The sequence below is a fragment of the Microcebus murinus genome, chromosome 24 (assembly GCF_040939455.1).
Source record: "Microcebus murinus isolate Inina chromosome 24, M.murinus_Inina_mat1.0, whole genome shotgun sequence".
Lineage (NCBI taxonomy): Eukaryota > Metazoa > Chordata > Mammalia > Primates > Cheirogaleidae > Microcebus > Microcebus murinus.
The window spans coordinates 25,895,162-25,920,725 of NC_134127.1; the positions used below are offsets into that span (position 1 = coordinate 25,895,162).

At 46.6% G+C, this 25,564-nt stretch overlaps 2 protein-coding genes across 2 annotated transcripts; both read left to right on the plus strand.

Annotated features, from left to right (window-relative positions):
- The first annotated feature begins 5,913 nt into the window (after positions 1 to 5,913).
- Positions 5,914 to 11,808, plus strand: LOC142864109 (ubiquitin carboxyl-terminal hydrolase 17-like protein 6). Its single transcript, XM_075997259.1, has 2 exons — positions 5,914 to 7,531; positions 11,729 to 11,808. The coding sequence occupies exons 1-2, from the start codon at positions 5,914 to 5,916 to the stop codon at positions 11,806 to 11,808; spliced, it is 1,698 nt and encodes a 565-aa protein (XP_075853374.1).
- Positions 11,809 to 19,500: 7,692 nt separating this feature from the next.
- On the plus strand, positions 19,501 to 21,186 carry LOC142864110 (ubiquitin carboxyl-terminal hydrolase 17-like protein 6). Its single transcript, XM_075997260.1, has one exon. It carries the CDS (start codon positions 19,501 to 19,503, stop codon positions 21,184 to 21,186), a length of 1,686 nt encoding a protein of 561 aa, XP_075853375.1.
- The last annotated feature ends 4,378 nt before the right edge of the window (positions 21,187 to 25,564 follow it).

Here is a 25,564-nt window from a genome sequence, read left to right on the forward strand (position 1 = left end):
AGCAACTTAGATGTCACGATGACCTAATTATGAGAAGTCATTCTAAATATGGACAGGCTCTCCACCTGGGGTGATCGGGACAAGTACAGAATGAACGGGATCCCGGACTAGGTCCTATTCCACAGGGTGGTCTTCAAATCAGCGCCCCCTCTGCAGGACCTTGAAACACACGTTTCATCCCATGGAGTGTAACTGCCTCATGTTCTTCAGAGAGCAGTTGGGTGGGTGAGGAGGCGGGACAGGGAATTTCGGAATATTTATCCACTCAAGAGATGTGTGTTTCTGGATGTAGGATTCTGGCTTTTGCAATAATCTGGTAACAGATTTGCACGTGCCCCCACACACATAGCGTTGGGAGGCTTGGAAGTAAATTTGCTGAAACGAGGAAATGGGGAAAATGACATCTGAGAGGGACACAAACTGGAATCAGCTTGGCCCCAAAGGATTTCTAACTAACACTCGCTCGGGGGTAAGGACTAGAACTAGGACTAGACACAGCGGGGCCTGGAGGGACACGCAGCGGGGGTGCCCAGCAGGCCCAGGGAGCAGGGACCAGGGCCACACTCACCCTCAGGTAGGCACAAGGTTGCGGCACTTCCTTGCAGTCCTGCTGGGGCCTCCCTTGGGGTGTCCTGGGAAACGCCTGCAGGACAGACTTCCTCTGCTGCTGCTCCTGCCTGCGGAACAAAGGGTGTGATCAACACCCAGGGATTTCCCGTCCACACATGGAGGAATCCTTTTGGGGGCAGGGTCCCAGTGACTGTTTGGGTGTGACACAGGTGTTGAAGCCCCGTGACCTGGGCTAAAGCTGCACCTTCCCTCTTGTCAGATCCCTGCCCTACTCCAGGCAGCCCTCCGGGTTTTCCCAGCAAGGACTTTCCTGAAGTCTCCACACCCTTTCTGCCGGTCATGTGCACAAGCTCAGCAGCTGCTCCGGCCTCCCCTTCCTGAATGTGCAGGAGGAGAAAGAGCTCCTGGGGCAGGAGAGCTACCCGAAAGGGACCTCCTGGCCCTTTGTCCCCAGTGCTGTTTTCCTTGCCTGGACGAGGCTGTGCACGAGGTGTGAGAAGGAGACACACCACCTTTTGGGGGTCCAGGGCCCAGGCAGCGGCTACACCTCCCCCATGGCTCACCTCGGTCTCTGCTCCTTCTCCCTCTCACTCTGGTCGAGTGACACTGGGTCCTGGAGATCATGGGGCTTCCGGGGTGCCAGGTTCTCCTTCCCCCTATTGGGGCCCAAGGGCTGCGGCGCCAGGGCTCCACCCCAGCGCTTCATGGGGCACCTGGTGCTTCTGGCCGTGTGTCCAAAAGCCCCACAGTCCCTGCACTTGACCTGTGGGTGAACAAGGACAGTGGTCAGCGAGCGATTCAGCAGCAGTCAGGGGCAGCCGTCCAACGGCAACGTAAGGACAGAGTTTCCATTCAGACCTGAATATTGCTTTTAGGGAGGTGAGCGGCACAAGTAGCCAATTAGGTGCTTGCACACTCGAGCCAGGACGTCATAACCAAAAGCACCCGTTAGGAAGGGCATTAGGAGTAGAGATTAAAGGTTCTAGGGGTGGGCGCCATGAACCAGATCTCAGCACCAGGACAAAATCCTGGCTGCACGTGAACTCACTGGGAGCTGAGTTTGGTCCTCAGAGTCTCTGACAGACTCCCCTGATGGGCAGGAGGCCTCGGGCAGGGCCATCCTTGGGTAGGAATGAAAACTGGCTCATGGTGTCAGAATTTTCTACAGTCACCCCCCGACTCTGAGGTCCGTGTGTCCCCTGATCCCCAAAGATCGTCGTCTCCACTTACCCTGGGATTCTCCTCCTCGGGTCGGGGAGCCCTGGGCCCTGCGGGTCCCCTCTGCTGCTTCCTCATAGTCTGGGCTCTGCTGAGTGTGTTCTTCTCAGACTGTGGGTAGTGACCCGCCACCCGTCTCATCTCCCGGCAGCTTGAGGTTGGATGACCTCAGGGGTGGACCTTTGGATCTGCTGAGTAAAAGAAAAAAAAAAGATCGTTAAGAGCACTATGAATTCGCATAGTGCAAAAAATTCCCGCGACACCTTCTTCCCCTTAAGGAAGCCATGTCAGCCACTTCCTCAAGTCCTTTCCTCACAAAGTGGACTCTCATTCCCTGATGTGTTACATTCCTCTCCTATCATTACCGATCCCCAAAATAGGGCCCTGTCTTAGACCTGACGTACTGAAACGATCAATTTAGGTTTTTACCCCAGAATCGTTGACGCTGCAGACTTTGATAAGCTCTATGACACTTTCCTCTATGAGTGAGATGAAGGACAATATTTTCCAGGAGCGACAAAAAATCGAAGCTACAGAAAATGGGATCCAGAATCGTGGGGCACAAATATTTGAAAATCTGAAATCAAACATGCTTTCCTGTTACCTTTTGAATTGTCACTATCGATGGTAAAATATTCACTTTCCTAACTCAAATTCACACGCAAATGTAATTTTCCCCTGCTCTGCTGCAAGTTTATGGTCTACAGTCTTTCAATAACTGTCCTATCTCCATAAGCCCACCCTCTATGTATTTTCTAAAATGTGAACTGTTTGAAGAAACGAAGGAGAACTGAAATATTCAGCCTTTACTGCTTACGGACAAAAGCACAACGTTTCCAAAACCGTTTCCCTACAAAGTCGGGGGTGGGGGGGGTGTATTTCCTTAGGAATGTGAATTTTTGTGAGATAATTGACATTTAACTCAAGTATTTTAGGTCTCTTTTCAAAGAAGTACAATCATAAAAACAGAATACCTATCTTTGACCTACAACCTGAATATCATGTATTTCTTGTACTCTACTAATTTTCTGAAGACATCAGTGCAAGTCACCAACCTGAAGTGCGGGGACCCCCTGTTGTCTGTCAGTGGGTTCTCAGAGGAGGGGAGCCTACTGCGGGGCCAGCTCTGCGCCGGGTGTGCTGCAGCAGCCGGGACTCCTGGGCAAGGGGCACTGAGGGAGGCTTCCTGTCTGAGCCGACTTTTATACAGTTCCGTGGGTTGGCAGTTGTGGGTGTGACCTGACCTAATCAGCGTAATCCAGTTACGTTTCCATTAATGGTCCCGGGAACGGAAGCACTCCTCTTTGTCGTTTGCCATTTGGAAGCCTATTTACAACAAATGTATTGGTATACCTGCACGGTTTTAAGAACATATGCTTTCTTTAGGAAAATTAAAGTTTTGTACATACACCTGTTTCATCTTGCACTTTGCATTTTTATTGAGCTGAAATGTACTTAATATTAGATGAAGCATTTTAATTGTATTTCCATTTGTGATTCCCCGAGATTCATTGCATTCACCTTGAGGTGTAACCCTAACCACCGTCCTCTGGAACTTCTCATTTTCCCAACTGAAACTCGGCAATGTTCAAACCTTCACTCCACGTTTTCCCTCTGGGAAATCCTTCTACACTACAGTTCTCCTTTCTGTCACCATGGAAGTGACTGGTCTGGAGACCTCTCCTGACATGAATCCTCAAGTATTTGCCCTTGAGTGACTGGCTGATTTTTCACCTTGCCTTGTGACTCCAAGGATTGCTCCTAAAATGCCTCTAGAGAGGCAGATGGAGCTCTGTTTTCTGCATCTTCATTTCCGTCTTCTACTTATGTGTACAGACACGGTGAACGTCGTTTTCACCTCTGCAATGTTGGTGGATAGAAGCTTCATTTCCACTCTCTCTCCTCCATTAGCAACCTGAATACAGACAACTTTATTTTCAAGGCTCAACGATGTTCCGTGACACACACAGGAAAACACACACCCAAACGCCACAGTTTTTAAATCCATTCATCCACCGTTGAATCTTTGGTTTCTTTTCGCCCTTGATGTTGTGAACTTTGATAATATGAACAACGATGCACAAATATTTCTTTGAGTGTCTGCTTTTCAATCCTTTGTGTATATACATAGGAGTTCCGTTTCTGGATCATGTGATGATTATGTGTTTAACTTTGTAATGAATGGTCATGTTGTTTTGGACAGGAATTTCATCATGTTCTCTTTCTGAATACCAATGTAAGGAGATTCCATTGTTCTACCTCCTTAACAGCGCTTCTTGGTCTCCGCTTTGATTGATCGGTTGGTTGATTGATTGATTGACTCTTTAGCCACCCTCACAGTAGCAGAGCATTATCTCATTGTATTTTGATTAGTGCTTCCCTAATATATAACGATATTGATCATCCGTTTATGAATTCATTGGCCATTGTGCATCTTTTCTAGGAAAAATGCTATTTTTGTACCTTTTGCTTTTAATTTTGTTTTAAGTTGCATACAAGTTTTAATATTCTGGTTACCTGGTCCTTTATCGCATATAAAATTGGCAAATAATTTCTCCCATCCTATGCGTTTTATTGTTACTCATTTCCTGGTGGCCATGATGAATAAAAGTTTTAATGTAGCTAAACCCCAATTTACTTGCTTTTTTCTTTTGTGCCTATTCTTTGGTGTTATATCCAAGAAATCCCCAGAAATTCAGTGCCGAGAACACATCCCCCATGTCATCTTCTAAACGGTTCATCGTTTACTTTGTATATTTACTTGTTCATCAATTTAAAGATACACTTTCGTATTTTCTGCCAGGTAATTTTGTTATTTTGTGTCGTATTTGTTTAGGGTCAAACTTTGAAGGTTTCCTGCGGATATCAGAGTTTCACAATCCTGTATTTTATAAAGACGACTGCACTTTCTCCATAAGAGTTTGGACACCCTTGTATCAATCACTCAACCCAGTGCACCACAGACGGCAGGGGCTGTATCTGGGCTACGGATTCTGTTCCTTTGATCTCTAGGTTTGATCTTGTGCCAGCAACGCAGTGACTTATTAATGTAGTTTGTAGTAAGATATAAAATCAGGAAGGAAGAGTCCAAATTCTGCTTATCAACATCCTAAGGCATTTTAGTGCTTCGCACATGTAAACGCATGAAAGTATAGATACACACACACGCACACACACAGACACACAAACGCACACAGAGGCATACACACGTCACTTCTCCCCATGTTATCCCTTCTCTTTCTGTTGGAAGAAGCCAGACAGAGGGAAACCCACCACCGTGACTCAGAGGTACTCTCAGGGTATTTCAGGACAATACTGATATCGGAATCTGCTTCCGGTGTTCAATAAATAGTAACGTGGATTAGGCCCATGGGATTCCCACCAGAATACAAGGGACCCCACTGTAAACCCCCTGAGGCCATTAATGGTTTGGATCTGATTGTTGACCTTTTACCTAGTGAGTGGGTGTGCTGGCTGTAGCGGCAGGCCTGAGCCATGGAAGGGGTGACGAGATTTCGAAACTGCACTTTGGAGTCTGAGAAGCAGAGGCATCTTTCTGTGACTTGAGGGCTGAGTGTGGAAATTTACATTATTTTGTGGATATCGAAGTTTCAGAGCAGCCTTTTTTGAAAACACTATCCTGTCCACACTGAAAAGTGTTATTACCCACGCACCAATCATTCACTCTATTGACCATAGAAGGAGGGCTATTTCTGGGCCTTTTGCTCTATTCCATTGGTCTCTATGTCTGATCTTACACCAGTGCCATTCTGCCTTAGGAACTGTAGCTTTGCAATGAGAAATAAAATCTCGAAGCGTGAGTCCGACTTGTTATTCAATATCTAACGTTCCCCCATTATTGTTTTCAAAGGGCTAGGACAAATATATGCCCACCACCCCACCCTTGTTAAATCCCGATTAAGGGTACTTAATCGGGATCCTGCTAGTTCAATCTGCCCCAGGTGTTGCACAAATAGTAATGGGGAGGGTGCTGGTCGGATTATCTGGGGACTGCCAGAGAACACACCCTGAGGCTCCCTAATCCGATTGAGTGCTTGGACGTGACTGGTGGATGTTGTGCCTCGGGAGTGGGTGTGGTGAGTCGGGCTAGCTATAAAAAGGCTGATGTGGAGACGGACCTGCCATTTGAAGGCGCTCTCAGAAGGGAAAGCATCGTCCTTCCTCAACTTACGGTCCCAGCGGGAGAGCTTCGTGATCATCGCTCCCGGAAACATGAAGGCTGCTTCAGTCCTCCAGGGAGGGGAGCCTCCTTTCAATGCCTTTGCAAAACTCAAAATTTCTCAGCCAAATTTAGCTGACGATAGAGATAGCCCCAGGTGTTACCGACCTAAGAACTCTTCACTGTTATCTAAGAGAGATCCCGACCTGCATTTGAAACAGGCTCCTGGGACAAAGCCATTGGCTCCCAGGGACAAACTGCTGCTGACCTGGAAGAGACCTTATGGGGTTGGTGCTGGGCTCTGCAATGTGGGAAACACGTGCTACATGAATGCTGCACTGCAGTGCCTGACGTACACACCACCCCTCGCCAACTATGTGCTGTCCCAGGAGCATTCTCTAAGCTGTCGTCGTCAGGAATGCTGCATGCTGTGCACTATGGAAGCTCATGTCACCCGGGTGCTAACCCAGCCTGGCCAGGTGATCAAGCCCTCGCTGGCACTGGCTGCTGGCTTCCACAGATACGACCAGGAAGATGCCCATGAGTTTCTCATGTGCACTGTGGATGCCATGAAGAAAGCTTGTCTGTCTGGGCACGAGCCCTTAGACGGTCACTCTGAGGACACAACCCTAATCCGTCAAATATTTGGAGGCTACTGGAGGTCTCAGATCAAGTGTCTGCACTGCCATGGCATTTCAGACACCTTTGAACCTTACCTGGACATCGCCTTGGATATCGAGGCAGCTCAGAGCCTCAACCAAGCCTTGCAATGGTTGGTGAAGCCCGAGCACCTGGACGGAGAGGATGCCTATCACTGTGGTACTTGTCTAAAGAAGGTCCCTGCGTCCAAGTCTCTGACTGTGCACACTGCCTCCAAGGTCCTGATGCTTGTGTTGAAAAGGTTCTCAGATGTCACAGGCAACAAAATTGCAAAAGAAGTGCAATATCCCGAGTGCCTTGACATGCAACCATACATGTCTCAGCGCAACAGAGGACCCCTTGTTTACCTCCTGTATGCTGTGCTGGTCCATGCTGGGAGCAGCTGTCAAAGTGGACATTACTTCTGCTATGTCAAAGCTGGGAATGGCCAGTGGTACAAAATGGATGATGCTAAGGTGACCGCCTGTCACATTTCTTCTGTCCTCAGTCAACCTGCCTACCTTCTCTTTTACATCCAGAAGAGTGAATTGGGGAGAGACGGTGGGTGTGCCTCCAGAGGGAAGAAACCAAGAGCCCGTGGGGCTGAAGACACGGACAAGGGAGCAACCCAACGGGAGCTCAAAAGTGACTCTGGCGTCAAGATTCCCGAGTTTGAGGAACGCTTGGAAAAGACAGCAACTACGGAGCTCTCCTTAGATCAGTGGAAGTGCCTCCTGGAACAAAACCGACCAAAGCCTGCGGTGAACTTCCGAAAAATTGAATCCACCCTGCCTTCCAATGCAGTTGTGATTCATCCACCAAAATACAAGACGGAGATGACAAAGGACAATAACTTGCTGCCCACATCAGACAAGGAAGAAAGAGACCAGGTGTCCCTGAAAGCTAGCAAAGTCCCTTGTGTGGGTGGGAGGGCCAGGGGTAGCAAGAGGAGGAACAAGCACGGCACAAGTTCTCTGGTTGTGTTCCAGTAATATCAGGATGAGAACTGATGCATGTGCAGTGACTCACACACACACACACACAAGTCAGTACTGGAGGAAGAAACTTGGAAATGAAGAGGTCCGGTTTGGCTACAAGCACCTGCAGCCATTGGTTCCTGGTGGCTGCATTCCAGGATGTGGCCACATATGTGAAATCTTTTCTTTGGATTTTTGAGTGTTCTGAACATTTGAAGGAACTTTCTACGTGCAGATGTTCACTGTATATGAAATTCATTGTGAATTCTGATTTTTAGGTTTTGAAGTGTAGGATTCCACTGTGAGGTTTTTAGAGTGTGTGGAATTTAATATGGAGTCTCATGATTTTCTGGTGGTGCTGTGTTAGTACTTGTTCTCACTTGTGGGTGGGTGTGAGATGTTTGCCTTTTGGTATCGTGGGATATCTGGGAATCATGTGTGACACTTTAAGTAATTGAAATAGGAGTAAGGTTTCAAGACACGTGTGATCGTTTTACCGCTCCAAGCCTTCAGCTGGTAAAGATTGTTCCATGGATTTTGGTGGGTTATCATATTAAGTGCAATGGTGTGTTCTCTGGATACAGTAGGCGGGAAAGTCTACATTTTTTCTAGATATGGTGCTCCTTGTGCTTCATGATCCAATATGGCCTTGTCTGTATGAGGTTATTAAATTTCATTGCAAAGCTGTAGTTTTAAAATCTGTTAAATGTTAATAAAATTCATCCCAATGTGACATAGGTACTGTAGTTCCTTTTTTCCCTCGGCAGCAGAGACTCATTCTTTACCCAGGGTGGAGCGGATGCAGTCGCAAGGTCACAGTTCACTGCTACCCCCAACTCCAGGCTTCAGACATCCTCCTGGCTCAGCTGCAACCACAGGCAGGTGACACCGTGCCTGGCGAATGTTTTGTTGTTGTGCATTTGGTGTCTCCCTATGTTGCAAAGAGCTTAATTTCTAAAACACCCCAGTTCAATTTCTTGGTAGTTATAGTCATCAATGTTTAATTATGTGAGAGCAATGAAAACCTTGGTAGCACCTTATTAGAAATACAGAAATCTATGGTAAAACTCACCCCTTATGAATCAAAAACATACACATTAACAATGTATCTTACATTTTCCTGGTTAGAGCTGCAACCCATACTATTAAGTGAAGTTTCCCAAGGATGCAAAAACAAGCACCACATATACTCACCAGCAAATTGGTATGAACTGAGCAGCACCTAAGTGGACACATAGGTACTACAGTAATAGGGTATTGGTCAGGTGGGAGGGGGAGGGGGAAACATATATAATGAGTGAGATGTGCGGCATCAGGGGGATGGTCATGCTGAAGACTCAGACTTGTTGGGGGAGGGGGGGACTGGGCATTTATTGAAACCTTAAAATCTGTACCCCCATAATATGCCGAAAAAAAAAACACATATCCTTCAATTATTAAATATAATTTTATGGAACCATAATAGACATATAATAAACTCTGTATTTTTAAAGTGTAAAAATAAAAATGTAATAATAATTTTTAAAAAACAATGTATCTGAGTGATGTTTGTGAAAATTCAAGTGTGGTAAGTGTTGGGTGCAGACTTATTCTCAATTGGGCTCACATTCAATGCAGTTGGTGAGCTTTAAATGACACTCACGCTTGTGTTCTAATCCCGAGATACCACTTTCATGTGTAGGAAAAATAAATTTTTGTGCATATACCTGTTTCATCTTGCACTTTGCATTTTTATTGAAATAAAATATAGTTAATATGAAATGCAGCATTTCAATCGTATTCACCTGAGCAGGATTCTGTGACATTCAGTGCATTCTCCTTCAGGTGTAACCCTAACCACCATCCACCTCCCAGGGACTTCTCGTTTTCCCAACTGAAACTCTATATGTATTAATCCTTAACTCCACGTTCTCCCTCTGGGAACTCCTTCCAAACTACAATTCTCCTTTGTGTCACCACGGATGTGACTGGTCTAGAGAACTCACATGGCATGAATCCTCAAGTATTTGTCCTTGGGTGACTGGCTGATGTTTCACCGTGCCTTGTGCCTCAAGGAAGTTTTTCTGAAATACCTCTAGAGAGCCAGATGGGTCTGTGTTTCTTGCATTTTCATTTCCATCTTCCACTTATTTGTACAGACACTGTGAACGTTGTTTTCACCCCTCTCATATTGGCTGACAGAAGCTTTATTACCACCAATTCTCCTCCCTTAGCAACCTTCAAAGAGGCCACTTTATCCATTGTTAAGGCCAAATGATGTTACGGGACACACATAGAAAAACACACACCCAAACACCCCATTGTTTTCATCCATTCATCCACTGTTGAATATTTGGGTGGTTTTCACTGTGTCCTTTCTGGAATTTTGGTAGAATGAGGAAAGGTATAGAAGTTTCTCTTAGAGCGTCTGCCTTTCAGTCTTTTGTCTATGTAGCTAAGAGGGACGTTTCTGCCTTATATGATAATTATCCATTTAATTTTGTGAGGAATGGTCGTGTGGTTTTCCACAGGAGTTTCCTCATTTTCTCATTCTCAGTAGCAATGTGCAGAGATTCTCATTCAATATATCCTTAACAATGGTTCTGAATCTCTGCTTTGACTGACTGATAGATTGAATGTCTCAAGCCTCAGAAGAGCAGAGCATTATCTCTTTGTATTTGGAGTAGTGTTTCCCTAATAAAGAAGGATTTTGAGCCTCCCTTCAAGAATTCATTGGCCATTTCATATCTTCTCTGGTGAAACGTCTACTTTTATACATTTTTGGGATTTAATTTGTTTCTAAGTCACAAACTTTTGTAATATTCTGGATACTCCTTCTTGATCAGAAATATATTTTGCAAATATTTTGTCGCCTCCTTTTGGTAGTTCCGTCATTGTTTTAGAGTGGCCTTGAAGCATAAAAGTTCTAATGTTGGCGTGGATGCAGAGAGATAGGAACACTCTCACGCTGCCGGTGGGACTGCAAACTAGTTCATTCTCTGTGGAAAGCAATATGGAGATTCCCTAAAGCGACTGGATCAACAAGTCTATCTAGCCTTTGATCCAGCAATCCCATGACTCGGCACCCTTCCAAAAGAACAAAAGTCACTCTAAGAAGAAGACACCTGCACTCGAATGTTCAGGGCAGCACAATTCACAATTGCAAAGAAGCGGAAACAACCCAAGTGCCCATCAATACATGAGTCGATTAATAAAACGTGGTATATGTGTGCCATGGAGTACTCTTCAGTTGTAGGAAACAACGGTGATGCAGCATCATTTGTTTATTCCTGGATAGAGCTGGAACCCATTCTATTAAGTGAAGTATCCCAAGAATGGAAATATAAGCATCACATGTACTCACCAGCAAATTGGTATTAAGTGATCAACACCTAAGTGGACATAAAGGAATAACATTTATCGTGTGTCGGGCAGGTGGCGGGAGAGGGGACGGTTATATACATTCATAGTGAATGCACTGCGCACCAACTGGGGGAAGGACATGCTTGAAGCTCTGACTCAAAGGAGGGTGTGGGCAAGGGTGATAGACATGACCCTAACATTTGTACCCCCACAATATGCTGGAGAAAAATAAAAAATGTTCCAATTTTGATACACCCCAATCTATTTATTTTCTTATGCCTGATTGTTGGTGTCATGTGCAAGAAATCCTTAGAAAATCCCGTGCCCTGAACATTGCCCCCATATGTTCTTCTACGTTGCATGGTTTACTTTGTACATTTAGTGTTTTCTGAATTTCAGGTTGTATTTCAGTATTTTGTGTCTAGGAATTTTATTTCTTTGGGTGTTTTTTTGTGTAAGGTCCAACTTTGGGGTTTCTTCGGATAGTCTAAGTTTCACGGCACCCTATTAGGCAAGGAATGCCCTTGTGCATAGAAAAGTTTTGACACCCTGGTGTCAGTGACTCAAACCCGTCCACCAGAGACGGCAGGGTTGTGTGTGGGTGTCTCTTCTACACCTTTGGTAGCAGCAGCCTGGGATTTTGACGTCATTTTGTCTCCAGAAGCTTGTACCCATGAGGGGAGCTCGGAGGTCACTCCTCCTGAGAGCAGAATCCCGGCAGAGACAGTTTTTCCTCACACTCTGCAGTGTCTGCTCCTGCCCTGCTGCTCCGTCCCAGTCCCCATGTCCTCCTTCCCCCCAGGACATGGGCGTTCCTCCCTGAGCAGCTATGGAATTGATTCTGGTAACATCTTGAAGTTCTCAGCACAGGGTGTGCAGTAAGGAGGGTGTGGACACAGAGCAGATGCCCAGTGAAGTTTGCATTAATAGGGGCATACACATAAATTTCCATAGGCTGCCTTCCTCAGACTCCTATTTTTATCTAAGTTTACTAGGACTCGGCAAAGGAAAGTGATGTTTTGGGGGGTGGGGGCGGCGGCGATGGGGGATCCTCTGGAGAACGACGCCTATTTGTCCTGGGGTGTGAGGGTCGGGGTGGAGGGGTCGTGTGCTGGGGTTTCTTTCCCAGCTCAGGAAGCTAAGTGTGGGGATCTGGCTGACCAGAACGAACAGCACACGGGTCCTTGTCCCCAGGTAAATCCACAGGTCCCTCCCACAATCTTAGTGGCTTGGGATCGGATGGAGATGAATTTTGCCTGAGATTCTGAATTGTTAAGGAGCCATTAGACCTGCCAGCCTCCTCATCACCTTCCATAAACTTCCACCTATAGAGATAGGTTTTACGTAATTTGCACTGGGATAAAGAAAAAATAGGACACGGCCTGGTATCGAGGTGACAATTTTATTGACAGAGAAGCAAAGTGCAAAGAGACTTTCATACAGTGACATTAGAGAACTCCAATGTACAAGGTGAAGAAATATCCCAAGCCTGGGTTCCCCTGACAACTTCCAGAGTCAAAGCCTCTCCCCTGAGGACGGGACAGGGCTTCAGAGATGAAGGACCCAGGCACCACCCAGACACCGCGAAGTACACACACTTGGACCCCAAGTACACAATGTCTCACTCGGAGTCAGTGTCCTCAGAGGACGAGGAAAGCCGAAGGTCCTCATACAGGACACTCGGGGGGACCCGGGCACAGGGAGCCTCAGACTTCTCTGGGGCGTGAGGGTTCTGGGCAGGAGGACCTGGCTTCTCAGGGAGGAGGCAGGAGGGAGCTGGCAGGAGCCTGGAGCTCCACTGTCCGCTGTCCAGTCTCCTGAAGGCCATCCTGAGGGGCTGGCCTGGAGCAGGGCTGGGTGACGGGAGACGGGGCTCGGTGCAGGCCTGGACAGGGCTCAGGAGACTTCTGCCATGTGGAGGCTGCAGGTCACTGCTGGGCACCTGGCTTGCACTCTTCCCGGTCCACTGAGGCGCCACTTTGCATTCAAGTCCAGCTTCTCTTGGTGGAGGCAGGTCAGCCCGCACAGGGCTCAGCTTCGGCCTCTGAGTGCTCTTCTGAGGTGTCTCCAAGGGGTTTCGTCTGGGTTTCTTTGGAGGACGCTGGCAAGTCCGGGTGGGGGTCTCTGCAGGTCTCTTGCCGGGTGCCCTGATGCTGAGATTGAAGTCTTGGCCCGAGCTCCGTGTGGCAGGCGGTGGGCAGGGCTGTGAGATCAGAACAGGACGCTTGTGCCCTGCCTGGGGCTTGAGGACGTCTCCCAGGACAGGGGTTGTGGAGGCAGCGTGGGGAGCTCCAAGGAAGCTGCGGTCACCTCTGCTCGGGGCCAGCCTGTCAATGGCGAGAGGGTCCTGGCCGTAGCGCTTGAACGCAGGCTTCGGGGTCTCTGTGAGGAGCCCTGCCTGTCCTCTATCTGGTCCACTACTGCAGAAGGAGCTCAGTCTCTGCATTGCCATGGGAGACAGTGAGGAGAACGTGGAGCTCATGTCATCCCTGGCAGGTGGCTGGCTTCTAAGAGGAGGGTCCAGGGCAGGCCTGTCGTTGGTTGTGTAGACCGGCACGGGTCTGCTCGGAATCTGTAGGAAAAGGCAGAACACACGTTAGAAACTCCTCACCGACGACTCAACATGAAAATCAACCACATAGGATTAGAAACGAGGATCCAAGCAACTTAGATGTCACGATGACCTAATTATGAGAAGTCATTCTAAATATGGACAGGCTCTCCACCTGGGGTGATCGGGACAAGTACAGAATGAACGGGATCCCGGACTAGGTCCTATTCCACAGGGTGGTCTTCAAATCAGCGCCCCCTCTGCAGGACCTTGAAACACACGTTTCATCCCATGGAGTGTAACTGCCTCATGTTCTTCAGAGAGCAGTTGGGTGGGTGAGGAGGCGGGACAGGGAATTTCGGAATATTTATCCACTCAAGAGATGTGTGTTTCTGGATGTAGGATTCTGGCTTTTGCAATAATCTGGTAACAGATTTGCACGTGCCCCCACACACATAGCGTTGGGAGGCTTGGAAGTAAATTTGCTGAAACGAGGAAATGGGGAAAATGACATCTGAGAGGGACACAAACTGGAATCAGCTTGGCCCCAAAGGATTTCTAACTAACACTCGCTCGGGGGTAAGGACTAGAACTAGGACTAGACACAGCGGGGCCTGGAGGGACACGCAGCGGGGGTGCCCAGCAGGCCCAGGGAGCAGGGACCAGGGCCACACTCACCCTCAGGTAGGCACAAGGTTGCGGCACTTCCTTGCAGTCCTGCTGGGGCCTCCCTTGGGGTGTCCTGGGAAACGCCTGCAGGACAGACTTCCTCTGCTGCTGCTCCTGCCTGCGGAACAAAGGGTGTGATCAACACCCAGGGATTTCCCGTCCACACATGGAGGAATCCTTTTGGGGGCAGGGTCCCAGTGACTGTTTGGGTGTGACACAGGTGTTGAAGCCCCGTGACCTGGGCTAAAGCTGCACCTTCCCTCTTGTCAGATCCCTGCCCTACTCCAGGCAGCCCTCCGGGTTTTCCCAGCAAGGACTTTCCTGAAGTCTCCACACCCTTTCTGCCGGTCATGTGCACAAGCTCAGCAGCTGCTCCGGCCTCCCCTTCCTGAATGTGCAGGAGGAGAAAGAGCTCCTGGGGCAGGAGAGCTACCCGAAAGGGACCTCCTGGCCCTTTGTCCCCAGTGCTGTTTTCCTTGCCTGGACGAGGCTGTGCACGAGGTGTGAGAAGGAGACACACCACCTTTTGGGGGTCCAGGGCCCAGGCAGCGGCTACACCTCCCCCATGGCTCACCTCGGTCTCTGCTCCTTCTCCCTCTCACTCTGGTCGAGTGACACTGGGTCCTGGAGATCATGGGGCTTCCGGGGTGCCAGGTTCTCCTTCCCCCTATTGGGGCCCAAGGGCTGCGGCGCCAGGGCTCCACCCCAGCGCTTCATGGGGCACCTGGTGCTTCTGGCCGTGTGTCCAAAAGCCCCACAGTCCCTGCACTTGACCTGTGGGTGAACAAGGACAGTGGTCAGCGAGCGATTCAGCAGCAGTCAGGGGCAGCCGTCCAACGGCAACGTAAGGACAGAGTTTCCATTCAGACCTGAATATTGCTTTTAGGGAGGTGAGCGGCACAAGTAGCCAATTAGGTGCTTGCACACTCGAGCCAGGACGTCATAACCAAAAGCACCCGTTAGGAAGGGCATTAGGAGTAGAGATTAAAGGTTCTAGGGGTGGGCGCCATGAACCAGATCTCAGCACCAGGACAAAATCCTGGCTGCACGTGAACTCACTGGGAGCTGAGTTTGGTCCTCAGAGTCTCTGACAGACTCCCCTGATGGGCAGGAGGCCTCGGGCAGGGCCATCCTTGGGTAGGAATGAAAACTGGCTCATGGTGTCAGAATTTTCTACAGTCACCCCCCGACTCTGAGGTCCGTGTGTCCCCTGATCCCCAAAGATCGTCGTCTCCACTTACCCTGGGATTCTCCTCCTCGGGTCGGGGAGCCCTGGGCCCTGCGGGTCCCCTCTGCTGCTTCCTCATAGTCTGGGCTCTGCTGAGTGTGTTCTTCTCAGACTGTGGGTAGTGACCCGCCACCCGTCTCATCTCCCGGCAGCTTGAGGTTGGATGACCTCAGGGGTGGACCTTTGGATCTGCTGAGTAAAAGAAAAAAAAAAGATCGTTAAGAGCACTATGAATTCGCATAGTGCAAAAAATTCCCGCGACACCTTCTTCCCCTTAAGGAAGCCATGTCAGCCACTTCCTCAAGTCCTTTCCTCACAAAGTGGACTCTCATTCCCTGATGTGTTCCCTTCCTCTCCTATCATTACCGATCCCCAAAATAGGGCCCTGTCTTAGACCTGACGTACTGAAACGATCAATTTAGGTTTTTACCCCAGAATCGTTGACGCTGCAGACTTTGATAAGCTCTATGACACTTTCCTCTATGAGTGAGATGAAGGACAATATTTTCCAGGAGCGACAAAAAATCGAAGCTACAGAAAATGGGATCCAGAATCGTGGGGCACAAATATTTGAAAATCTGAAATCAAACATGCTTTCCTGTTACCTTTTGAATTGTCACTATCGATGGTAAAATATTCACTTTCCTAACTCAAATTCACACGCAAATGTAATTTTCCCCTGCTCTGCTGCAAGTTTATGGTCTACAGTCTTTCAATAACTGTCCTATCTCCACAAGCCCACCCTCTATGTATTTTCTAAAATGTGAACTGTTTGAAGAAACGAAGGAGAACTGAAATATTCAGCCTTTACTGCTTACGGACAAAAGCACAACGTTTCCAAAACCGTTTCCCTACAAAGTCGGGGGTGGGGGGGGTGTATTTCCTTAGGAATGTGAATTTTTGTGAGATAATTGACATTTAACTCAAGTATTTTAGGTCTCTTTTCAAAGAAGTACAATCATAAAAACAGAATACCTATCTTTGACCTACAACCTGAATATCATGTATTTCTTGTACTCTACTAATTTTCTGAAGACATCAGTGCAAGTCACCAACCTGAAGTGCGGGGACCCCCTGTTGTCTGTCAGTGGGTTCTCAGAGGAGGGGAGCCTACTGCGGGGCCAGCTCTGCGCCGGGTGTGCTGCAGCAGCCGGGACTCCTGGGCAAGGGGCACTGAGGGAGGCTTCCTGTCTGAGCCGACTTTTATACAGTTCCGTGGGTTGGCAGTTGTGGGTGTGACCTGACCTAATCAGCGTAATCCAGTTACGTTTCCATTAATGGTCCCGGGAACGGAAGCACTCCTCTTTGTCGTTTGCCATTTGGAAGCCTATTTACAACAAATGTATTGGTATACCTGCACGGTTTTAAGAACATATGCTTTCTTTAGGAAAATTAAAGTTTTGTACATACACCTGTTTCATCTTGCACTTTGCATTTTTATTGAGCTGAAATGTACTTAATATTAGATGAAGCATTTTAATTGTATTTCCATTTGTGATTCCCCGAGATTCATTGCATTCACCTTGAGGTGTAACCCTAACCACCGTCCTCTGGAACTTCTCATTTTCCCAACTGAAACTCGGCAATGTTCAAACCTTCACTCCACGTTTTCCCTCTGGGAAATCCTTCTACACTACAGTTCTCCTTTCTGTCACCATGGAAGTGACTGGTCTGGAGACCTCTCCTGACATGAATCCTCAAGTATTTGCCCTTGAGTGACTGGCTGATTTTTCACCTTGCCTTGTGACTCCAAGGATTGCTCCTAAAATGCCTCTAGAGAGGCAGATGGAGCTCTGTTTTCTGCATCTTCATTTCCGTCTTCTACTTATGTGTACAGACACGGTGAACGTCGTTTTCACCTCTGCAATGTTGGTGGATAGAAGCTTCATTTCCACTCTCTCTCCTCCATTAGCAACCTGAATACAGACAACTTTATTTTCAAGGCTCAACGATGTTCCGTGACACACACAGGAAAACACACACCCAAACGCCACAGTTTTTAAATCCATTCATCCACCGTTGAATCTTTGGTTTCTTTTCGCCCTTGATGTTGTGAACTTTGATAATATGAACAACGATGCACAAATATTTCTTTGAGTGTCTGCTTTTCAATCCTTTGTGTATATACATAGGAGTTCCGTTTCTGGATCATGTGATGATTATGTGTTTAACTTTGTAATGAATGGTCATGTTGTTTTGGACAGGAATTTCATCATGTTCTCTTTCTGAATACCAATGTAAGGAGATTCCATTGTTCTACCTCCTTAACAGCGCTTCTTGGTCTCCGCTTTGATTGATCGGTTGGTTGATTGATTGATTGACTCTTTAGCCACCCTCACAGTAGCAGAGCATTATCTCATTGTATTTTGATTAGTGCTTCCCTAATATATAACGATATTGATCATCCGTTTATGAATTCATTGGCCATTGTGCATCTTTTCTAGGAAAAATGCTATTTTTGTACCTTTTGCTTTTAATTTTGTTTTAAGTTGCATACAAGTTTTAATATTCTGGTTACCTGGTCCTTTATCGCATATAAAATTGGCAAATAATTTCTCCCATCCTATGCGTTTTATTGTTACTCATTTCCTGGTGGCCATGATGAATAAAAGTTTTAATGTAGCTAAACCCCAATTTACTTGCTTTTTTCTTTTGTGCCTATTCTTTGGTGTTATATCCAAGAAATCCCCAGAAATTCAGTGCCGAGAACACATCCCCCATGTCATCTTCTAAACGGTTCATCGTTTACTTTGTATATTTACTTGTTCATCAATTTAAAGATACACTTTCGTATTTTCTGCCAGGTAATTTTGTTATTTTGTGTCGTATTTGTTTAGGGTCAAACTTTGAAGGTTTCCTGCGGATATCAGAGTTTCACAATCCTGTATTTTATAAAGACGACTGCACTTTCTCCATAAGAGTTTGGACACCCTTGTATCAATCACTCAACCCAGTGCACCACAGACGGCAGGGGCTGTATCTGGGCTACGGATTCTGTTCCTTTGATCTCTAGGTTTGATCTTGTGCCAGCAACGCAGTGACTTATTAATGTAGTTTGTAGTAAGATATAAAATCAGGAAGGAAGAGTCCAAATTCTGCTTATCAACATCCTAAGGCATTTTAGTGCTTCGCACATGTAAACGCATGAAAGTATAGATACACACACACGCACACACACAGACACACAAACGCACACAGAGGCATACACACGTCACTTCTCCCCATGTTATCCCTTCTCTTTCTGTTGGAAGAAGCCAGACAGAGGGAAACCCACCACCGTGACTCAGAGGTACTCTCAGGGTATTTCAGGACAATACTGATATCGGAATCTGCTTCCGGTGTTCAATAAATAGTAACGTGGATTAGGCCCATGGGATTCCCACCAGAATACAAGGGACCCCACTGTAATCCCCCTGAGGCCATTAATGGTTTGGATCTGATTGTTGACCTTTTACCTAGTGAGTGGGTGTGCTGGCTGTAGCGGCAGGCCTGAGCCATGGAAGGGGTGACGAGATTTCGAAACTGCACTTTGGAGTCTGAGAAGCAGAGGCATCTTTCTGTGACTTGAGGGCTGAGTGTGGAAATTTACATTATTTTGTGGATATCGAAGTTTCAGAGCAGCCTTTTTTGAAAACACTATCCTGTCCACACTGAAAAGTGTTATTACCCACGCACCAATCATTCACTCTATTGACCATAGAAGGAGGGCTATTTCTGGGCCTTTTGCTCTATTCCATTGGTCTCTATGTCTGATCTTACACCAGTGCCATTCTGCCTTAGGAACTGTAGCTTTGCAATGAGAAATAAAATCTCGAAGCGTGAGTCCGACTTGTTATTCAATATCTAACGTTCCCCCATTATTGTTTTCAAAGGGCTAGGACAAATATATGCCCACCACCCCACCCTTGTTAAATCCCGATTAAGGGTACTTAATCGGGATCCTGCTAGTTCAATCTGCCCCAGGTGTTGCACAAATAGTAATGGGGAGGGTGCTGGTCGGATTATCTGGGGACTGCCAGAGAACACACCCTGAGGCTCCCTAATCCGATTAAGTGCTTGGACGTGACTGGTGGATGTTGTGCCTCGGGAGTGGGTGTGGTGAGTCGGGCTAGCTATAAAAAGGCTGATGTGGAGACGGACCTGCCATTTGAAGGCGCTCTCAGAAGGGAAAGCATCGTCCTTCCTCAACTTACGGTCCCAGCGGGAGAGCTTCGTGATCATCGCTCCCGGAAACATGAAGGCTGCTTCAGTCCTCCAGGGAGGGGAGCCTCCTTTCAATGCCTTTGCAAAACTCAAAATTTCTCAGCCAAATTTAGCTGACGATAGAGATAGCCCCAGGTGTTACCGACCTAAGAACTCTTCAATGTTATCTAAGAGAGATCCCGACCTGCATTTGAAACAGGCTCCTGGGACAAAGCCATTGGCTCCCAGGGACAAACTGCTGCTGACCTGGAAGAGACCTTATGGGGTTGGTGCTGGGCTCTGCAATGTGGGAAACACGTGCTACATGAATGCTGCACTGCAGTGCCTGACGTACACACCACCCCTCGCCAACTATGTGCTGTCCCAGGAGCATTCTCTAAGCTGTCGTCGTCAGGAATGCTGCATGCTGTGCACTATGGAAGCTCATGTCACCCGGGTGCTAACCCAGCCTGGCCAGGTGATCAAGCCCTCGCTGGCACTGGCTGCTGGCTTCCACAGATACAACCAGGAAGATGCCCATGAGTTTCTCATGTGCACTGTGGATGCCATGAAGAAAGCTTGTCTGTCTGGGCACGAGCCCTTAGACGGTCACTCTGAGGACACAACCCTAATCCGTCAAATATTTGGAGGCTACTGGAGGTCTCAGATCAAGTGTCTGCACTGCCATGGCATTTCAGACACCTTTGAACCTTACCTGGACATCGCCTTGGATATCGAGGCAGCTCAGAGCCTCAACCAAGCCTTGCAATGGTTGGTGAAGCCCGAGCACCTGGACGGAGAGGATGCCTATCACTGTGGTACTTGTCTAAAGAAGGTCCCTGCGTCCAAGTCTCTGACTGTGCACACTGCCTCCAAGGTCCTGATGCTTGTGTTGAAAAGGTTCTCAGATGTCACAGGCAACAAAATTGCAAAAGAAGTGCAATATCCCGAGTGCCTTGACATGCAACCATACATGTCTCAGCGCAACAGAGGACCCCTTGTTTACCTCCTGTATGCTGTGCTGGTCCATGCTGGGAGCAGCTGTCAAAGTGGACATTACTTCTGCTATGTCAAAGCTGGGAATGGCCAGTGGTACAAAATGGATGATGCTAAGGTGACCGCCTGTCACATTTCTTCTGTCCTCAGTCAACCTGCCTACCTTCTCTTTTACATCCAGAAGAGTGAATTGGGGAGAGACGGTGGGTGTGCCTCCACAGGGAAGAAACCAAGAGCCCGTGGGGCTGAAGACACGGACAAGGGAGCAACCCAACGGGAGCTCAAAAGTGACTCTGGCGTCAAGATTCCCGAGTTTGAGGAACGCTTGGAAAAGACAGCAACTACGGAGCTCTCCTTAGATCAGTGGAAGTGCCTCCTGGAACAAAACCGACCAAAGCCTGCGGTGAACTTCCGAAAAATTGAATCCACCCTGCCTTCCAATGCAGTTGTGATTCATCCACCAAAATACAAGACGGAGATGACAAAGGACAATAACTTGCTGCCCACATCAGACAAGGAAGAAAGAGACCAGGTGTCCCTGAAAGCTAGCAAAGTCCCTTGTGTGGGTGGGAGGGCCAGGGGTAGCAAGAGGAGGAACAAGCACGGCACAAGTTCTCTGGTTGTGTTCCAGTAATATCAGGATGAGAACTGATGCATGTGCAGTGACTCACACACACACACACACAAGTCAGTACTGGAGGAAGAAACTTGGAAATGAAGAGGTCCGGTTTGGCTACAAGCACCTGCAGCCATTGGTTCCTGGTGGCTGCATTCCAGGATGTGGCCACATATGTGAAATCTTTTCTTTGGATTTTTGAGTGTTCTGAACATTTGAAGGAACTTTCTACGTGCAGATGTTCACTGTATATGAAATTCATTGTGAATTCTGATTTTTAGGTTTTGAAGTGTAGGATTCCACTGTGAGGTTTTTAGAGTGTGTGGAATTCAATATGGAGTCTCATGATTTTCTGGTGGTGCTGTGTTAGTACTTGTTCTCACTTGTGGGTGGGTGTGAGATGTTTGCCTTTTGGTATCGTGGGATATCTGGGAATCATGTGCGACACTTTAAGTAATTGAAATAGGAGTAAGGTTTCAAGACACGTATGATGGTTTTACCGCTCCAAGCCTTCAGCTGGTAAAGATTGTTCCATGGATTTTGGTGGGTTATCAAATTAAGTGCAATGGTGTGTTCTCTGGATACAGTAGGCTGGAAAGTCTACATTTTTTCTAGATATGGTGCTCCTTGTGCTTCATGATCCAATATGGACTTGTCTGTATGAGGTTATTAAATTTCATTGCAAAGCTGTAGTTTTAAAATCTGTTAAATGTTAATAAAATTCATCCCAATGTGACATAGGTACTGTAGTTCATTTTTTCCCTCGGCAGCAGAGACTCATTCTTTACCCAGGGTGGAGCGGATGCAGTCGCAAGGTCACAGTTCACTGCTACCCCCAACTCCAGGCTTCAGACATCCTCCTGGCTCAGCTGCAACCACAGGCAGGTGACACCGTGCCTGGCGAATGTTTTGTTGTGGTGCGTTTGGTGTCTCCCTATGTTGCAAAGAGCTTAATTTCTAAAACACCCCAGTTCAATTTCTTGGTAGTTATAGTCATCAATGTTTAATTATGTGAGAGCAATGAAAACCTTGGTAGCACCTTATTAGAAATACAGAAATCTATGGTAAAACTCACCCCTTATGAATCAAAAACATACATATTAACAATGTATCTTACATTTTCCTGGTTAGAGCTGCAACCCATACTATTAAGTGAAGTTTCCCAAGGATGCAAAAACAAGCACCACATATACTCACCAGCAAATTGGTATGAACTGAGCAGCACCTAAGTGGACACATAGGTACTACAGTAATAGGGTATTGGTCAGGTGGGAGGGGGAGGGGGAAACATATATAATGAGTGAGATGTGCGGCATCAGGGGGATGGTCATGCGGAAGACTCAGACTTGTTGGGGGAGGGGAGGACTGGGCATTTATTGAAACCTTAAAATCTGTACCCCCATAATATGCCGAAAAAAAAAACACATATCCTTCAATTATTAAATATAATTTTATGGAACCATAATAGACATATAATAAACTCTGTATTTTTAAAGTGTAAAAATAAAAATGTAATAATAATTTTTAAAAAACAATGTATCTGAGTGATGTTTGTGAAAATTCAAGTGTGGTAAGTGTTGGGTGCAGACTTATTCTCAATTGGGCTCACATTCAATGCAGTTGGTGAGCTTTAAATGACACTCATGCTTGTGTTCTAACCCCGAGATACCACTTCCATGTGTAGGAAAAATAAATTTTTGTGCATATACCTGTTTCATCTTGCACTTTGCATTTTTATTGAAATAAAATATAGTTCATATGAAATGCAGCATTTTAATCGTATTCACCTGAGCAGGATTCTGTGACATTCAGTGCATTCTCCTTCAGGTGTAACCCTAACCACCATCCACCTCCCAGGGACTTCTCATTTTCCCAACTGAAACTCTATATGTATTAATCCTTAACTCCACGTTCTCCCTCTGGGAACTCCTTCCAAACTACAATTCTCCTTTGTGTCACCACGGATGTGACTGGTCTAGAGAACTCACATGGCATGAATCCTCAAGTATTTGTCCTTGGGTGACTGGCTGATGTTTCACCGTGCCTTGTGCCTCAAGGAAGTTTTTCTAAAATACCTCTAGAGAGCCAGATGGGTCTGTGTTTCTTGCATTTTCATTTCCATCTTCCACTTATTTGTACAGACACTGTGAACGTTGTTTTCACCCCTCTCATATTGGCTGACAGAAGCTTTATTACCACCAATTCTCCTCCCTTAGCAACCTTCAAAGAGGCCACTTTATCCATTGTTAAGGCCAAATGATGTTACGGGACACACATAGAAAAACACACACCCAAACACCCCATTGTTTTCATCCGTTCATCCACTGTTGAATATTTGGGTGGTTTTCACTGTGTCCTTTCTGGAATTTTGGTAGAATGAGGAAAGGTATAGAAGTTTCTCTTAGAGCGTCTGCCTTTCAGTCTTTTGTCTATGTAGCTAAGAGGGACGTTTCTGCCTTATATGATAATTATCCATTTAATTTTGTGAGGAATGGTCGTGTGGTTTTCCACAGGAGTTTCCTCATTTTCTCATTCTCCGTAGCAATGTGCAGAGATTCTCATTCAATGTATCCTTAACAATGGTTCTGAATCTCTGCTTTGACTGACTGATAGATTGAATGTCTCAAGCCTCAGAAGAGCAGAGCATTATCTCTTTGTATTTGGAGTAGTGTTTCCCTAATAAAGAAGGATTTTGAGCCTCCCTTCAAGAATTCATTGGCCATTTCATATCTTCTCTGGTGAAACGTCTACTTTTATACATTTTTGGGATTTAATTTGTTTCTAAGTCACAAACTTTTGTAATATTCTGGATACTCCTTCTTGATCAGAAATATATTTTGCAAATATTTTGTCGCCTCCTTTTGGTAGTTCCGTCATTGTTTTAGAGTGGCCTTGAAGTATAAAAGTTCTAATGTTGGCGTGGATGCAGAGAGATAGGAACACTCTCACGCTGCCGGTGGGACTGCAAACTAGTTCATTCTCTGTGGAAAGCAATATGGAGATTCCCTAAAGCGACTGGATCAACAAGTCTATCTAGCCTTTGATCCAGCAATCCCATGACTCGGCACCCTTCCAAAAGAACAAAAGTCACTCTAAGAAGAAGACACCTGCACTCGAATGTTCAGGGCAGCACACTTCACAATTGCAAAGAAGCGGAAACAACCCAAGTGCCCATCAATACATGAGTCGATTAATAAAACGTGGTATATGTGTGCCATGGAGTACTCTTCAGTTGTAGGAAACAACGGTGATGCAGCATCATTTGTTTATTCCTGGATAGAGCTGGAACCCATTCTATTAAGTGAAGTATCCCAAGAATGGAAATATAAGCATCACATGTACTCACCAGCAAATTGGTATTAAGTGATCAACACCTAAGTGGACATAAAGGAATAACATTTATCGTGTGTCGGGCAGGTGGCGGGAGAGGGGACGGTTATATACATTCATAGTGAATGCACTGCGCACCAACTGGGGGAAGGACATGCTTGAAGCTCTGACTCAAAGGAGGGTGTGGGCAAGGGTGATAGACATGACCCTAACATTTGTACCCCCACAATATGCTGGAGAAAAATAAAAAATGTTCCAATTTTGATACACCCCAATCTATTTATTTTCTTATGCCTGATTGTTGGTGTCATGTGCAAGAAATCCTTAGAAAATCCCGTGCCCTGAACATTCCCCCGATATGTTCTTCTACGTTTCATGGTTTACTTTGCACATTTAGTGTTTTCTGAATTTCAGGTTGTATTTCAGTATTTTGTGTCTAGGAATTTTATTTCTTTGGGTGTTTTTTTGTGTAAGGTCCAACTTTGGGGTTTCTTCGGATAGTCTAAGTTTCACGGCACCCTATTAGGCAAGGAATGCCCTTGTGCATAGAAAAGTTTTGACACCCTGGTGTCAGTGACTCAAACCCGTCCACCAGAGACGGCAGGGTTGTGTGTGGGTGTCTCTTCTACACCTTTGGTAGCAGCAGCCTGGGATTTTGACGTCATTTTGTCTCCAGAAGCTTGTACCCATGAGGGGAGCTCGGAGGTCACTCCTCCTGAGAGCAGAATCCCGGCAGAGACAGTTTTTCCTCACACTCTGCAGTGTCTGCTCCTGCCCTGCTGCTCCCTCCCAGTCCCCATGTCCTCCTTCCTCCCAGGACATGGGCGTTCCTCCCTGAGCAGCTATGGAATTGATTCTGGTAACATCTTGAAGTTCTCAGCACAGGGTGTACAGTAAGGAGGGTGTGGACACGGAGCAGATGCCCAGTGAAGTTTGCATTAATAGGGGCATACACATAAATTTCCACAGGCTGCCTTCCTCAGACTCCTATTTTGATCTAAGTTTACTAGGACTCGGCAAAGGAAAGTGATGTTTTGGGGGGTGGGGGCGGCGGCGATGGGGGATC

What these genes read in the sequence shown, in the direction of transcription:
- LOC142864110 (XM_075997260.1), top strand. Translation starts at nt 19,501, where the DNA reads ATGTGGAGACGGACCTGCCATTTGAAGGCGCTCTCAGAAGGGAAAGCA.
- LOC142864109 (XM_075997259.1), top strand. Translation starts at nt 5,914, where the DNA reads ATGTGGAGACGGACCTGCCATTTGAAGGCGCTCTCAGAAGGGAAAGCA. An exon ending in TAGCAAAGTCCCTTGTGTGG is followed by an intron (nt 7,532 to 11,728) that starts GTGGGAGGGCCA and finishes CCTTCCCCCCAG; the next exon opens with GACATGGGCGTTCCTCCCTG.